This window comes from Physeter macrocephalus, chromosome 11, assembly GCF_002837175.3.
Source record: "Physeter macrocephalus isolate SW-GA chromosome 11, ASM283717v5, whole genome shotgun sequence".
Taxonomy (NCBI): Eukaryota; Metazoa; Chordata; class Mammalia; order Artiodactyla; family Physeteridae; genus Physeter; species Physeter macrocephalus.
Genome location: NC_041224.1, coordinates 155,908,975 through 155,926,701, shown reverse-complemented (window position 1 = coordinate 155,926,701; position 17,727 = coordinate 155,908,975). Strand labels below are relative to the sequence as shown.

Below are 17,727 nucleotides of genomic sequence, written 5' to 3'. Positions count from 1 at the left end.
AGAGCCCTGCGTACCGCAAAAAAAAAAAAAAAAAAAAAGAGGAGGGTAAGAATATGTACCATGCATGATGGTGACTTACACTGGAGAACAGTAGAAGGGAGGAGTAAATATAAAATAGAAGGCCTGAGAGAAGTCACATTTCTAAAAATTGCACATTGCAATGGCTGATGAGTAACTATAAACAAATCATTATCTATTAAAATTTGCAGCTCAGCCATGAAGAAATTAAAAAATAGCTTGTCAAATTCCAAAATATCTTCATTTTGGACTTGTCACATGTCTTAATTTCCCTGGGAAGCAAATTAGAAGTGAATGGCAGGGGGGAAAAAAACCTCAAAGTCACTTTTCAGTCCAGCTGATATAAAAGAACAGAGTGATTCGTCTACCCAATAACAAAAACCAACCGACAAACAAGTAACAGCAACTTCTAACCAGCTGACTTTTCTCTTCACACCCTCTTACAACCAGGTTGGCTTTCCCAGGTATATCCCCATTTTATACTGGGGATACGTGCTATGTTTTATTGACGTAGCTAAAGGGACATTCCACACATTCAAGCTACTCCGCTCTGGTATCACATAACTAGTTATCCTGGGTTTGGGTTTCAAGAGAAGAGGGCTCCTGGATACTTACAGAAGCCCTAAATGGACATCCTTGCATGTCCAAAAGGCAAGAACAAAGAACTATAGGAGACTGTTGTTTTACTAGTGATGCTCTTCATTCTGGGGACTTAAGAGAATCTGAGGCTTTTGCCTTATGATCATAACTTGAAAGAATACAGAATAAATACCAATGCCAATCGTGCTGACAGGGCAATATACTGCAAGTCACCTTTCTCCACGCCCTGCATTACCTACCTACACTCTTTGCGACCCAGTTCAAATTCTACAGTTCAGGCAAGCAGAGCTGTAAATATTTTCCATGGGCAAAACTTGCTTTTTCCAAAGACAGGCATGGCTTAGCATGCTGTTTTCTTTCTTTAGAACTTTTAGGGGCAATTATGTCCCACGGATACAAGGATGGTAAAGCAAAGGTATGTCCCTATAACAAGCATCTCATTGAAGCTAGAAGCACGATGTGTGGGTTCATGGGATGAATAACCACAGAGTATAGATTGATAACTTGTAGTGCTAAGTATAAAGACTCCCAGAGTAAGGCAACGTTATAGTGGTTACTTGCCCAGTTCAGGACTACAAGAATAAACAGGATCTTTTTCCACTCAAAGTGAATGGATATTACACAGGACAGCATAAATCTGCTACAAGATGCAGTGGTAGGTACAACTCTAACAATGCACGGGTGCCAGGCATTTTTTCCAGGAGGCATGTGTGCTTCTGTAACGTAAATGTAAGTTGAGAAAGGAGCCAATGCACTTCCCTTGTCTCTCTGTAACAAAGTAGTAATTGTTAACAATTGAAGAACCATCACTCCTCTCTTGGGGCTTTGCCAGCTCAGCAAGAGACAATATCAATTTTCAGATGTTATCTCAGTAGTCCATTTCTTAATCTGTTTCAGAAATAGAGTTCCCTGGTTTTCTTTAAGGCAAATGAACCCCCTTTGGGTGGGTTCTTGGAAGTACCCACCATTTTCCCCCACAAACTGAAATCCAGGCTGTTTCCTCCCCCATTTCCAACCAGGTTGTTCAGCTATGTTTGAGTTTTGTTGCTGAATGTAGAAAGAGTTACTAAATGAAATGAAAGAGGCCTCAGGACAGGAAAGCATGAAATTTCAATGGCTGGCAGCCAGGCGATCTTGCCATGTAGAGGGATCCACATCCTTCTTGTGTGGCTGCAGCCAGACTGAGACTAGCAAAACACATACTGTTAAAACATCACTTGTGCAATACAGCCTATAATGAAGTAAGTACTATGACCAGTTGCTTAGAACTGGGTGATACAAACCTAATTGATTCAGATTTTCTCCTGGTTCCTTGCACTACATATCAAAGTTATTCTTCCTGCTGATGTCTGTTCTAAGAACGTACATGTCGGGTATGGTGTGCTAAGGTCCGCACGGCCAAGGAGAATGTAAGAACGAGGCCTGGCAGGAAGAAGTTGATTTTACTTCCAGATCCCAGAGAGGGGGTCACTACACGCCATGCAGGGTCACAGGGGCAAACACCAGCGTGCTCGGGAGACAGAAGACAGGAGTGAGGGGAAAGTCTAGGCCAGAGCCTTATTTGGGGTTTCCTTGGGAAAGGCTAGGCAGGGCAGGGTAAACAGCTTAAGACTGGCTAGTTTAAATAATTCTGGCGGGCTTTGGGCTACAGGGGTGGTCTCTAGTTGCCTGGCTCCTGGCCCTGGAGTGATTTAGGGCAAGGGAAATTTTGACTTGCCATGTGAGAGTTAGATAAGGAGGTGGTCGGGGATATAAATGTGGGATTGGCTGGTTTGTGTGTGAAAGGCATGCTTGTGGGCAAGTTGTTATTATCTTTAGGAATTAGCTCGCCTGGCAGGGGCAGTCTGTAAGGTCCCCAAATGCCAAAGCATCAAGAATACAGAAAATACAGTTAATATAATTGGCTCTGTGATGAACGGATGCCAAATTGACAATAAAGAAGCCAAGAAGACACAGAATAATGCATATATTTAAATATGACACTTGCCTGGGGCAGCATATTGGGGGTCTTAAATAGTCTTGAGTCCCCAATATCCTTCAGCACCTCTCTCTCATTCTTTGATAAGAAAAACTGATGTTTTGTCAGTCTTATATAGAACATGCTAGGTAAACACAGGTCAAATCCTTGAATTTAACCCGACTGCCTCTCTAAACCCACACCTGAAGAGGTTCTAGGACTGTCACAGCTGGTGATGACATTCATTCATGACTGTGTACGGGATGAAGGGATCTCTGCCCAAAGCAGTGATTCTGTCTACACTGCATTTAAATAAAAATAAAGCATGCATCTGGGGGATGGGCTGTGGACTCTGGGGTTCTGCCTCTTCACTTTGCAAACTACCTAACTCCCCTGCTCAAGGAGAGGCAGCCCACTGCCATCTGCCATCTGCCAGGCCTGCCCCTGGAGTCTCCCAGCAGTATGCTGCACCCACTGTCTCTGGGTTCACACACATTCGGGATATGGTCTCACCACCTCAATACAGCATCCCCCATCTTTATGCACAGCTCAGGCTCAGTGGGGCTGTGTTTGCAACACAGATTTAAGTGTTGAGAGATGGGCTCTTTCCCAAGGCTTTTTTGCTGATGATCCTATTTTGCCATGTAATGTTCTGGGTGGATTGTAAGGGATACTAGTGAAATAGGTTCAAGAAAAGTGATATTACAACTGAGGCAGGTCCAAGTCTCACAGTCCTGGAAACGGATGGACATTAGTACTTCTTGGCAGGCTGCTGGTTTGGTTTGGAGCTTGATGTCATATTCATTCTTCTGGCTGCCAGTCTCCTGAAGGAAATATTGACCTTCTTGCTTTAGCTTTCTATAATATATGTTATTAGTGATGAACACATCACTGGATAGGCTGCTTAGTATCAGGATGAAAGGACCATTGGTTAAGTATTACCAATGGAACTCTGGTTGTTTTCAGTTTCTCTGGTACCTTTTGGTAGATGACCAAGCCATGGATTTGGTGTTCCCTTCTCTCTTCTCATTCCTTTTTGGAAAGAGTTTAGATGGGCTGGGGAAAGATATTTGAAGCTTTCTGATCCAATGTAAATGAATCCTGTGGTGGGTAAATAATTTTCCTCCCTCCTTTGCTCTCCTGGGGTAGTGTGATGAATAATGCTTCTCAAATAAGCTTATAAATATTCCCCTAGAGGTAAGAAGAGTATTAAGCTCATAGCAGGTGTGCCATTAATGCTTTAGTGTGTAGGGTAGAGCAAAGAGAAAAGAAATCATCAAAACTTTGCAGTTTCATTGAATTTTCTGGAAAGTTTTGAAGGCGATAGCTGGGAACAAAATACTAGGGGTAGCACTGGTGAAGTGTGGGTACAGCCTCACATGATCAAGTCAGGCCATTTCTTTAATGTAGGAGCTTTTTTTTGGATGAGTGGTAGGATGGGGTTTATAGTTCCTTTTGCTGCCAATTATAGTATATGCTTATATTAAGTAACTCAGAAAGAAGCTTAATCAAGCTCACAAAAAAATTTTAAGAAATGTGTTCCCTGCCTGTCTCCCATTAGCTGAAAGTCCAGTTCACAAACTATCCAACGGTAGTCTAAAAGCCTTCTTTAATAATAAATATCTTTAATAAAAAATATTCACTCTCTTTAGATGCTATTGTAATTTGATCTTCAAATATCATGCTTTTCAGTATAGTCTGTTACATTTTACCTGTGAATAACTCAATTTTGGCTTTAGTTTCTTTCTCTGATTGGCCCGAATGTCCCCATACTGTTCATCAAATGCCTCCATAATAGTAAGGAAATTTCTTACTGCCACAGTGCCACCTACTGGTAGGTCAACATAGAAGCAAGCTAGCAGTAGTTTGACCCACAGATTTGGAGAGTCCTTCTGAGCTTTGGTTTTATAAAATGCCAATTTCCTTGTCATTTTGAGAAACTATCACTTCTCTTGACAGCTATTAAGTCTCTTGCTGTGGCGTAAAGTCAGCAAGTTATAATTTAAAAAATGCTCTTATTTCTTACTGTTACCTTAAATTGGCCCTGACTTCATCGACTTTGATTTTCTCTGTCCTATAACTGTGTAGCAAGGGCTCCAGATTGTGTGGGCAAGGGTTTGGATCTGGCGAAAATAACTTGGGGAGCGTCCAAAGATCCTGAAAAATGTAAAAAAAATCCCCACTTAACACTTTATTTAATCTTGGCTGAAAGGACAAGAGGTCAAATCTAAAATTAGACTTTAGGGGATCATCATTCTCCGCGATGCCGGCACGCCATTTCCTGCCAAACATCAAATCCATCCTCTCTCTCTTGCTTTCTAACAGCATAAGAGTGGGTAGTAGACCCAAATTCTTGTCCCTTTGACTCTGGGGAGAGAAGAACGTTTGGGGAGCAATAAAGGGTATAAGACACTAGGGCAAGCATCTCAAGAGTTTATTATTAATTTATTATACTCCAAATCCACCTGGGATCTCCAACAACTATACAACGCATGTGAAAAGAACAAGAATCTGATAGTGAAAATAGGTCACTCTGCTGAGAGCTGCCAGGCAAATAATTTCATTTGTAAGTCAAAGTGATTTCTAGATCCTTAGGGTTTGGTCTCCACTGGGTTTACTTTATATTAAAATAAGTTCCTTTCTCTTGTCTCACTTAGAGACAACGAAGTGGGCAGGTAGAGGCACACTGATGTCCTGCTACCTTGTCCCCATGCAAAGAGCATAAAGCTACCCTGAATTTTACCAGGGTCCTAAATGATAAATGCTTAATGGGGGACACTGCTTCTCACTCCTTGTAAATGAAATCCAACATTGGTGTTCAAAAGGTGGTATGGTCCCTTCCTCCAACTATAGATCTACAAGAGCTTACAAAAAAAATAAAAAAAAAAAAGTTGGGTGGAGTGCATATGGAGGCTGGGCTCCAGGACAGGAAAAGCTTAGGCGTTAAGCTAAGCGGCTGGGATGAGGGCAGCTGGTATGGCTTCAGGCCCTACAACAATGGTAGTTTACACCATCAAATCAGCATGAGAGAAATGCCAGTTATCTAATCTGTTGCTCTCTGCTATTTTAGTTCACCATCACCACTTCAGACCTCAAGAAGAACACCATGGTTATAAAGAAGGAAGGCCGATGGCTTTGGCTTTGAGCCAAAGGCCCTTACTCCAGCTTCCTTCTCAAATTTCCAAATTTGCTGACTCTACACCTTCCCCTTCTATAGCAAACACAGAATATATAGCCTGAGGTAGGGAAGTCAAGGAAAGTTAACACTCATGGAGCATTCCAGGCACTCTGCTAAGAGCTTTCACATTCACTACCTCATTTAACGTTCATAGTAATAAGAATGACACTAGGCCACCATCAGCGGGAAAGGACTGACTTGCTTTTCAACAGCGCCCTGGGATGAACCACTATCTCATTCAGACTGCCTGACGAACGAGGTCGCACAGCTTGAAGGCCTGGTTGGGCTAGACTTAAGGAAGGGTCAAGGGGTCAGGAAGCAGACTTTTGCTATATTCACGGACTCAATAACTGAGTTAACCGGACCAGACAGGAGCTAAATATCTTTCATAGTCAGTTTAGTGATTCCTATACACGCAAAACTTCCCAGCTCTCAGAGAGAAGTGTAAACGTTTTGACTTATTATAGGGGTTGTTCTTCCTTCTTGTGGGTTTAAAGAAAAATGTTTTTAATAGCAACCTAACCTTCTCCCTGTTAAAGGACATGCTTCTAAACCCCTAGAATAACACCTTTAAATCTATGTGTAATAAAGAAAAAGATAATTTGTAGGTAAAACACTGAAGTGCCAGGTAGTTATTTACTAGCTCTATAAATAACTCTAACAGGGTTAGTTATTATTATGTTGCTAAGGTAAAACATTTATTGGGAAGTATGGAAAATGCCTGAACCTTTCTACATCATGTTCACCAGCATTTCTTTAAGGATCAGGAACACCAGGAAGGTTACAGAAGAGGAACAAATTCAAAGGACTTTAGAGGCCCAGAGTCATTTGGAGACAACAGCAGTAAACAGCAGGCTACCTAAACAAGGTGAGAAGAATAATGCACTTATCTTAAGGTAGAAGCAGGGAGAAAAGACAGCTATTAGAAGCCAGGGAGAAGTACAACTTCTCCTTGCTCTGTGGTTTTATACTGATACCAAATTCAGTACAACGGTTACAAAAACTTCTAAGTACTGTCAACAGTCGGTAAACACTAATTCATGATCAAGATGCTGAAAGTATGATCCACCTGTCCCTCAAATTTCCAACTTCCTCACCCAGAGTGCATGCAAAGAGTTCAATTCCATACTTAATGTATCAATTAGACACACAAATGAAATACGCAGGTTTCCTGGATCTCCTAAGTTTTGTAAACCTCTCCAGCCTCAGCAAATTTGAAGAGCTACAGAGGCTCTAAAAGCTGTCTCTCATGGAAACCCTTCCAACTAGTCCATGGTTCTCTTAGCCACTCACTTCTCAGTCCATAAGAGTTCCAAGGTGGAAATTTAACTTCCTTAAAAATAACTACCATGTTCTAGTAATTCTTTTTTTGGGGAAAGGGGGGTTTATATACCCATCAAATATTTCTTGAATTCAGGTTCGAAGAGTTTAAGTGGAAAACAAAATCTTTATACTCTTTTCATATTATTACCTGACTTGGGTGCAGTTATAGAGCCTTGCTCTGTATACTGCTTCCTTTAAACCTCACAGTAAGCCTATGACATATATGGAATTATCCCCATAATACAGTCAAACTAACCAGGCTCCTTAGCGATCTTGAAATCATTTTAAGGTGTATTACGTCTCACACACACACACACACACACACACACCCTTGCACCCTGCCCTTAAGCTCCTCGATGGCTCCCTACTGCTCTCAAGAACAAGTTCCCTCCCCGCTCATAGGCTGGCCTTGCTACCTCTACAGCCTATTCTCTTGCCACTCCTGGCTCAGGCCCCAGTCCTCAGCACAAGGGCTCCCCGAACGCAGCACCTTTTTACCACCCGCCCCCTTCCCTCAACTGGCCTTTGCCCACATTGTTCCCTCTTCCTGGAACTCCTTCCACCCCACACCTCCCCTCTCCCGGCTGACCTGTCTACAGTCAAACCCCAGCTTAGATGCTTCTTCCTCTAGGAAGTCCTCCCCAATCCCTAAAGAGCCGGGGCCAGGTTGGCCCTTGGGTTCAAATACTGCTCCACCATCCACTAGCTGTGAGATTTGAGATAACGTTTCATAATCTGTCTGTGCCTTTATTTCTTCAGCCATAAAACGAGGACTACAGCTCCTGTGTTAGTTATATGCATGTTTTGTGAACAAATGTAAAGCATTCAGAAGTGTGCCTGACACACAGCGATACTCAGCCAAGGCTGTCTATTGTTATTCTCTGCATCCCCAGTGCCAGATACCCCTCCCCACCCCACACAGCAGGCTCCCGCCAACCTCCCTCTCCCCGAGCCTCTAGGTTCCCTCACAGCAGGGACTGTCTAGTTCACCCTTTACGCACCCCAGTGCCCAGCATGTTACTTTCTCCACAGGAGGTGCTCAAAAATAAACACTTGTTGAGTTGAATCCAAGTGGATTTGCTTTCAATCTTCTGATTGCCTATTAGTGTATTTTTATGAATTATTACTCACAGAAAACTATCCCTGGACCAATGCTGCCTGACTTCTATGTTGAGAGGCTTGAGGCCCTCAGCAACTACCTGGCAACAGACTATGACATTAGCAGGACAGGACGCAGATCAGACCACAGCTCCAGCTCTGCATGCATGGATCGTCTCCCACAGGCCCCTTGACCTTCTGAGCTTCTGTTTCCTCACGTGGAGGTGACAAAGTTATACCTCACAGGGTTGTGGTGAGGATTTAGTGTGAGATACTACATGTGGAAACACCATAGAAACAGTAAAACACCCGTCAAATACAGGCTTTTTACGAAATGCTGCAAATCTGATAACATTCTACCAGACGGGGAAATTTCGCCTACCCCAAACTAGTTCTGGAAAACCATTTCATCCTAAAATGTCGCTGTCATTTGGAAGAAGACACTAACAAAATGCCCACTTGCCAGTGCTCCAGAAGCCCGGATGCTTCATTCTCTGAGCTGGAGCTCTCTTCAGATGCAGGAGAGAACTCGCTGGCCCAGACCCTGCCCGCTGTCCCACCCGGAACTGACCTGTGGAGCTGGTGACAGGCACAAGGGCTGCGGAGTTAAGGCTGCTCTGGAGTCCGTCCAGCTGTCCTTCTGTGGAAGACCCTCTGAAACACAAGCAGCTTGGTTAGACCTGCAGACAGAAAGGTGAGGTCAACCACAGCCCTGCAATGGCTCTGCCTCTTGCTTCTGGTGCTGCCACTGACTCCCTTTCCTCTTTCAAGTCAGATGTCGTCTTATCAGAAAGAACTTCTACGACCAACCTATCCCCTACTTCTGAAATGTTACATATTTTAAAATTTATTGTCCATCTCTCCCCACTGAAACACAGCTTCAAGAAAGCAGGGGCTTTGATCACTACTGTGTCCCCAGTGCCTAAGCATTCAACAAATACTTATTGAATGAATAAATTAAGTTCCTGGTATTGACTTGGATAAATCATAAGTAAAGACATTAAAAAAAAGAAGTTTCACGTAGAGCAGTGATTCTCAACGGGGGGAGGGAGGGGGGCAGATTTTGCTCTCTCCCCCCACCCTCCCACAGGGGACACTTGGTGATGTTGAGATATCTGTGGTTGTCACAACTGCGGGGCCTATGGCATCCGGTGGGTAGAGGCCAGGAATGGTGCTAAGCCTTTCCTACAGTGCACTAGAAAGTGTCCCCAAACAAAGAATATTCTGGTCCAAGATGTCAACTGTGCCGAGGTTGAGAAGCCATATACAGAGGCACCTCCCCTCGTGCCACCTTTGACAAGAGATAGGACAGAGTATATTAGATTCTTCAGGCACAGGTTCCCCAGCCACTTGTCTTAGAAATTCTATGACTGGCCTGATACCCTATAGACCATGCCAGGTCTCCCTGTTATAGGCTCTTACAGCTTTGTCTTTCTTTCACTGCATTTACCAAAATTGTAGGACCGTGTAACTGGTTGCTTAACAGCTGTCATCCTTGCTAGAATGTGCGCTCCATGAAGACAGAGACTGCTTCAGTCTCATTCACTGTTGTATCCATAGCTCCTCATGTTGCATTTTGCACATACTAGGTACTTAATAAATATTTTTTGAAGTAATCTCACCCACTGCCCCATTAATACACTTATTTGTTGGGCCCATCTACCTTGACTTTAGCTGACATGTAACAATTTTACCTGGGAGATTCAAGTTCTCATACTCAGTTCTTTATTTGGTAAGCAGCATCCAACCCAACCTTTAGTATCTTTGCCCAACACTATTTTTCCATTTACTCACTCAAGCAAAAAATACTTATTAAGCATTCTTATGCTTGGTGCTAGTGAGGAGGTAGGCATTTGTCAAATCCATAAGATACAAACTGTGTGATAAATGCTACGGAGAAAAAGCACAAGGTGTTATGAGAGAATGAAACAGGGAACCTGATTTAGATGGTGAGGAGGAAGGGAGCTCCCTGGTGGCCTAGTGGTAAGGATTCAGGCTTTTACCGCCAGGCCCAGGATCAATCCCTCCCTGGTCAGGGAACAGAGATCCCCCAAGTCACGCTGTGCGGCCAAAAGAAAAAACCTCTTCAAAAATAAATAAATAGGGCTTCCCTGGCGGCGCAGTGGTTAAGAATCCACCTGCCAACGCAAGGGCGGGTTCGAGCCCTGGTCCAGGAAGATCCCACATGCCGCAGAGCAACTAAGCCTGTGCACCACAACTACTGAGCCTGCGCTCTAGGGCTCCCATGCCACAAATACTGAGCCTGAGTGCCACAACTACTGAAGCCGGCGTGCCTAGAGCCCGTGCTCCACAACAAGAGAAGCCACCGCAATGAGAAGCCCGCGCACCGCAACGAAGAGTAGCCCTCGCTCGCCGCAACCAGAGATAGCCCCCGCGCGGCCAAAAATAAATGAATGAATGAATGAAAAATTTAAAATAAATAAATAAATGAAATTTTAACTAACTAACTAACTAACTAAATAAATAAAAACCATTAGTTGTGTACATGGTGAGGAGAGTGGTCAAGGATGGCCTTTCTGTGGAAATCGTGCTTCAGGCACGTCATGAAGTCAGGAGAAGCAGGCATTAGCCAAGAGCAGGGAACAGGAAAGAGCTTTTCACGGAGAAGAAATGTCTATATAGTGATTCTGAGGCAGAAAGGGGCTTAGAATGTTGTAGGAGCCTTTAAAGACCAGCAAAGTGTGCGCCTGTGGGGTGGTTAGTCAGGCAGTGTTTGCCAAACATCCCTGACGAGAATCACCTGGGCTCGCTTGTCAATCACACAGCTTTCCAGGCCCTTCGCTTGCAGATTCTGATTCAGTGGTCTGGGATAGGCCTTGAGAACTCAGGCTTTTTTTAAGCTCCCCAGGTGCCCAGGTGATTCATATCACCAGAGAAGTCAGGGAAACACTGACTGGTGAGTAGAGGAAGGTGGGATGGGAAGCGCTGGGAGAGGCTGCTAGAGGCTTAGGTGCCCAGGTGGTCCCTACACCCCCGATGGAGATGTGCCACTTGAGAACACACCCCAGCAGCGATGCAAGGATCACAGTCTTACAGCCCTTCCACTCTAGCGAGCCTCGATCTGGGCGCTGCCCACTCCTTTCCACTTTCGCTTTGAGGACAGGGGAACCACAGAGGCAAAAAGGAGAGAAAGGAACAGAGGGCTTTTCCCCTTTCCCAAGCCTCAGCCTCGGAGAGCTACATCTGGAATGCTTATGCAATTTATTTAAGCCCCTTATGGACTCCAAAAAACCATCCAAAGCATCTGCAGGCCGATATTTGTGCTTTCAGGTCCAAGTGAAAAAGGAAAAGTTCTGGAGGGCCTAAGATGGGCTCTTTCCTTTATAAAAGTTAAAAAACCCAAAGGCCCATTCACTCGTGTTAAGAGCAGCTAAGTCAAGAAAACTTATGGGGCTGATCTCAGTGTCATGGAGGAAGCCCTAGTGTTAGCAGTAAAACGGGAAGCAGGCAGGCGAAATTTTGGAGGCAGTAGAAGAAATACAGGCAGGGAACAGAAAGCTTCTGGAGGCATGAGAAGAGTCCCTGGGGGTTTAGAGCTAGTGACTTCTTTCTCCTCTCCTCTCTGGAATTCCTCTCCCACCCTTCACCTTTACAGGCTTCCTCCTGTTCCTCACCCAAGATCACCTGCCCCTGTGTCCCCTTTGTACCCAGTTCTACTCACTCTTCCGTCCTCCTCCCTCCAGCAACTCCCACCACAGGCCTCAGGAGCCACTGATGATTCCGACTTTGAACATTTCGAACAGTCCTACTGTTTCTTGCACGAGGTCCCCTTCTCCCCAGTGGAGGAGAAACGTGTCCACAGACATCCGAGGGGAAACTCAGAGTAAATTTTTCCATAGAGACACTGGTACACAAAATGGTTTGGGTTTATGTTATTACAACTTTAGGCACATCATGGGTAAATATGCTTTTGCTGTGATAACATCATTTCCTTGGGAAAATACGTTCCAACTTCTGGACAAACCACTCTGAAATGAGAACTTTTAAAACATCGCTTGTCTAGAGCCTGTATGTTAATTTGCACTTGCTGATCTGCTTCTGCAATGATTCTTTGCTGCTTTCCTGAGAGTACTTGTGTTTTACGACATATTTACATAGAAAGGTATGTATATGTCCCCTTGGTTGTTTCTTTTCTTTCTTTTTTTTAAAAAAAATTATTTATTTATTTATTTTTGCTGTGTTGGGTCTGTTGCCGTGCCGTGCGCTGGCTTTCTCTAGTTGTGGCGAGCGGGGGCCACTCTTCCTTGTGGTGTGTGGGCTTCTCATTGCGGTGGCTTCTCTTGTTGCGGAGCACGGGCTCTAGGCACGCGGGCTTCAGTAGTTGTGGCACGCAGGCTCCGTAGTTGTGGCTCATGGGCTCTAGAGCGCAGGCTCAGTAGTTGTGGTGCACGGCTTAGTTGCTCTGCTGCATGTGGGTTCTTCCAGGACCAGGGATTGATCCCGTGTCCCCTGCACTGGCAGGCGGGTTCTTAACCACTGCGCCACCAGGGAAGTCCCCCCCTTGGTTGTTTCTAAGTCTGTTACTGGGCTTTAACATTAAGATAACAGGACCTACGTCATAGGGTTGTTGAGGATTAAATAAGATGGTGGATGTAAAGCACATCCTAGTACAGTGTTGGGTATTACATTAAGAGCTAAATAAACATTAACTATTACTAGTATTGTTATTTTTACTTAGGGATATTGACAATCTTTGCATTCACTAGAAGCCCATCTACATAAAAAATATTAAGTTGGATGACTCATTGATTCTAATTCAGTATGGATTATTGGTGCTAAACTGTAGAAGAATAACCACAGATATTCAGAACTTGCAACTTAACAGCAATTTGCTATTGAAGTCAAAAGGTAATTATTGGCAACCTACCAGTCAGAAATCAAAACCAGTCAAAATTACTCTTAAACTCCCTTTGGAAGAGAGGTCTCATTTGAGATTGACAAGCTGTCTCTTAATAAAGCTAATACACATCTTTTTTCCCTGCCAGCATCAGAATTAATCACTGTTTCTTCAACTGTGCACCAAATGAAGCAGCTGGCTTGTCATATAGAATATGCATCTTTAAGCATGAGAATTACACATAGTACAGCGGGATGCTCTTCCTATAAGAGAAGCATGCATCTCCCGTCTTGTCCTGAGGGGAATATCAAGTAGAATCAGCCACTATCAAAATTGTACTTTCTCTTTCTCTCTGAATAGCTGAATGTGCAAAGTTAAATGTGTGTTGGATGCAGCTACAGTACCTGTGGTGTTCTGATCACAGGACCAATGGAATACAAAGAGGTGGCTAAAGATGAATTCAGAAAAATGAGTTATAAAAGTATGCAGGGACTTCCCTGGTGGTCCAGTGGGTAAGACTCCCCACTCTCAATGCAGGGGGCCTGGGTTCGATCCCTGCTCAGGGAACTAGATCCCGCACGCATGCCACAGCTAAGAGTCCACATGCCACAACTAAGAGCCTGCAAGCCACAACTAGGACCTGGAGCAGACAAAATAAATTAAAAAAAAAAAAGTTCAAGAGTTTTGCGGTGAGAAATACTGAAAAGATGGGACGAGAAAGGTGCCGTTAACTTCATATCACACAAAAGTTAGAGTTCAAACCAAGAAGAGTGCTAGGTATGACTGTCTGATCCTGTAGTTTTCCTTAACTGTTATTCTCGGAAATGGTGCAAGTTCTAGGAGACAGAAAAGAGATGTAGTCAAAGGTTGAGTGTTAGAGGCTTACTACAGTCTCAGCTGTGGTACTGGGCTTAGTTCAGACCCTTCTCTGCAGGTGAACTGTCTCTAATTATCAAAAGCTGCTCAAGGCCAGCGTTCCTGATTGACGGAGCCACTTAAAAACTGAAATAAGATATGTGGCCATATATAGTGGCAATGAAGAATTAGAAGAACTCCATTAACAGTGACATCTCCATGAAGGCGGGAACTTTCCTTGGGACATGTTCATAGCTAATACCTAAAGGGTTTCCTTAAAAATTAAATATATACCTCCTAACCCAGAATTCAATTCACTTGCTCCATTTCTCTCTATTCCTCTTGCCTCTTCCATTTTCCTGCAGCCCAAGAAATATCCTGATATGGGCATTGAGGGGAAACAGCTCTTCTGGGCCTTTCAAAGAAGTTGTTCAATAATATGTTACAAACAAATCATATCTCTGTAAGTAGAAATATTGTCTTTAAGAAATATTGCATTTGTTATTTTGAAAGACTTCTTGTAGTGCAAGTCTCTACTTAGGGAATACAAGCTGATCAAATGGCTGGCTAGCAGTTCCACTGGCATCAAGACCACACCATACAGCAGGCCTATATAACATGCCATTACCAAGGAGGGTTATAATGAGTAAAACCCCCATTATACATTTTGCTGGTAAGGGTGATGTGTCTTTTCATGGGTCTGTATTTCCTTTATTTGTGGTTTCCTCCCCACACCCCACCCCCCCGCCATTATTTTAATCAGTGGAAGCTTTCCTGAAAGTGATATTCTTTCTTTAAGATGTTTTGTTCATTACTTCACAAGGTTGACTGTGGTTTGGTGCTATATTTCAAGGCTTTCCACATCTCTAACACAGAGGTACTGGTTTTCTATTTCACTGGTTTAGTGAAAGTCTATCTTGGATTCATGTCACCACATCAGGGATGACCCTTCTGTAGAAGGAGGGACCCACAAAAAGAAAATGCTCAAGATTCTACAGAAAGAGTAGAGCGAGAAATGCTGATCTTGTCAGGGTGTGGCAAGTGCCCACGGTGGCATCTGCGAAAGTCCTGAAAAGAAAAACCCTCAAACTTGATAATTTTTATAAAATACCGGTGACAATCAACCACTTTTCAATTCTCAAAGGACAGAGGAAGTCCTAAGATGCAAGTTAGGTTAAAGAACTGAATTCCAAAAAAAAGACTTTGACTTTTCTTAGTGAACATTTACTCACAGATTAAATATCTTATAATTTTCCTTACAACATACCTACATGCATACAAGTGTTTGTGTAATCCTGTCCAGGGATTACAAATGCATTTCACAAACAGAAGCTAACAGGTTACTCCTTAGCAAATAACAATTAGAACATTGTTAATGTGGGTCTGGTTCCAAAACCAATTCAAGAAACACTTAGTGAAGTCAACTTGTGTGCAGTAGTGGTGCACAGGACTCATTTTATAAACATACTACACATTATCTAATCCATCATATTTCTTGTTACATTCCTTTTTTTTGGTTTTTTTGTTTTTTTTTTTTTGGTGTTACACGGGCCTCTCACTGGTGTGGCTTCTCCCATTGCGGAGCACAGGCTCCGGATGCGCAGGCCCAGCGGCCATAGCTCACGGGCCCAGCCGCTCCGCGGCATGTGGGATCTTCCCGGACCGGGGCACGAACCCGCGTCCCCTGCATCGGCAGGCGGACTCTCAACCACTGCGCCACCAAGGAAGCCCTTGTTACATTCCTTTTCATCCCTAATATTATTTATGTGGGACTTTCTCTTTTTCTTATTTATTAGTCATTGCAGAGGTAAGCCTCACTATTGTTTGCTGTCAATTTCATTCATTCCTTCACCAAGTGTTTAATGAACACCTAACATGTGCCAGACACTGGTTGAGGCACTATTCTCTCATGTTCTCCCATGTGCCAGGCTGTTCTAAGTGATTTCTATATTTTTATTATTTTATTTTTATTAATTTACTGTGTTGTTTCTTTTATAGCGTTTCAAGTTAAATGATTAAGGCACTGATTTTCAATCCTTCCTGTCTTTGTAATAAATGTATCTAAGATTACAAGTTTACTTTCGAGTACAGTTTTGGCTATCTCACAAATTTGATATGTCGTTCTTTCATAGCCATTCAGTTCTAAATGTTTTATGATTTTCATTATGACTACCTCCTTAACAAATGAATATTATATACTCTATTTAAAAAAATTTCAAACACACAGGCCTTAAAAAAACTGTCTTATTATTTCTAAATTAAGTATATTTATTATAGTTATAGAGCGTGATATTGATGTTTTGAAACGGGTGGAGCCTTCATTTGTGACACAGTATGTGCTGAAGTTTTATAAATATTCCATGTATACTTTAAAAGAATGTATATTATCCCTTTTGGGCCCAGGAGTCTGTGCATGGCTATTAATGTTTTCCTGTGAGTTGTGACTCATAAGGGGGTTGTAAAATCAATTTAGGGGACACAATCAGCATTTTAAAAAGGATAGGAGCCCGATCCATAGCCCTCCCTCCCCCCGGCCTGAGTGAGCCAGAGTCCCCTAATCAGCGGCTCCTTTAACCCCATCCTGTCTGAGCGGAAAAACAGCCACCCTCAGGCGACCTACACGCAGAGGCAGGGCCAAATCCAAAGCTGAACCCCGGGAGCAGTGCGAACAAAGGAGAGAAAGGGAACTCTCTCCCAGCAGCCTCAGGAGCAGTGGATTAAAGCTCCACAATCAACTTGATGTACCCTGCATCTGTGGAATACCTGAATAGACAACGAATCATCCCAAATCGAGGAGGTGGACTTTGGGAGCAAGATATGTTATTTTTTCCCCTTTTCCTCTTTTTGTGAGTGTATATGTGTATGCTTCTGTGTGAGATTTTGTCTGTATAGCTTTGCTTTCACCATTTGTCCTAGGGTTCTGTCCGTTTTTTTTTTTTTTACTTAAAAAAATTTTTTTCTTAGTAATTATTTTTTATTTTAATAACTTTATTTTATTTTACTTTATTTTATTTTTTCCTTCCTTCCTCCCTCCCTCCCTCCCTCCCTTCCTTCCTTTCTATTTTTTCTCCCTTTTATTCTGATCCATGTGGATGAAAGGCTCTTGGTGCTCCAGCCAGGAGTCAGTGCTGTGTCTCTGAGGTGGGAGAGCCAACTTCAGGACACTGGTCCACAAGAGACCTCCCAGCTCCATGTAATATCAAACAGCGAAAATCTCCCAGAGATCTCCATCTCAAAACCAACACCCAGCTTCACTCAATGACCAGCAAGCTACAGTGCTGGACACCCTATGCCAAACAACTAGAAAGACAGGAACACAGCCCCATCCTTTACCAGAGAGGCTGCCTAAAATCATAATAAGGCCACAGACACCCCAAAACACACCACCAGATGACGACCTGCCCACCAGAAAGACAAGATCCAGCCTCATCCACCAGAGCACAGGCACTAGTCTCCTCCACCAGGAAGCCTACACAACCCACTGAACAAACCTTAGCCACTAGGGACAGACACTAAAAACAACGGGAACTGCGAACCTGCAGCCTGCGAAAAGGAGACCCCAAACACAGTAAGTTAAGCAAAATGAGAAGACAAAAAACACAGCAGATGAAGGAGCAAGGTAAAAACGCATCAGACCTAATAAATGAAGAGGAAATAGGCAGTCTACCTGAAAAGGAATTCAGAATAATGATAGTAAAGATGATCCAAAATCGTGGAAATAGAATGGAGAAAATACAAAAAACGTTTAACAAGGACCTAGAAGAACTAAAGAGCAAACAAACAATGATGAACAACACAATAAATGAAATTAAAAATTCTCTAGAAGGGATCAATAACAGA

The 17,727-nt window shown here is 43.2% G+C and overlaps 1 protein-coding gene across 8 annotated transcripts in view; it reads right to left on the bottom strand.

Moving 5' to 3' along the window:
• The window catches only part of TTLL5 (tubulin tyrosine ligase like 5), a 332,702-nt gene that overhangs the window by 50,277 nt on the left and 264,698 nt on the right, over positions 1 to 17,727 (bottom strand). For all 8 annotated transcript variants that reach the window (XM_028496210.2, XM_055088626.1, XM_028496209.2 and 5 more), the window contains one exon: positions 8,746 to 8,828. In XM_028496210.2, coding sequence (XP_028352011.1) covers positions 8,781 to 8,828 — 48 coding nt within the window. In that variant the 3' untranslated portion in view covers positions 8,746 to 8,780. The remainder of the gene's footprint in view (positions 1 to 8,745; positions 8,829 to 17,727) is intronic.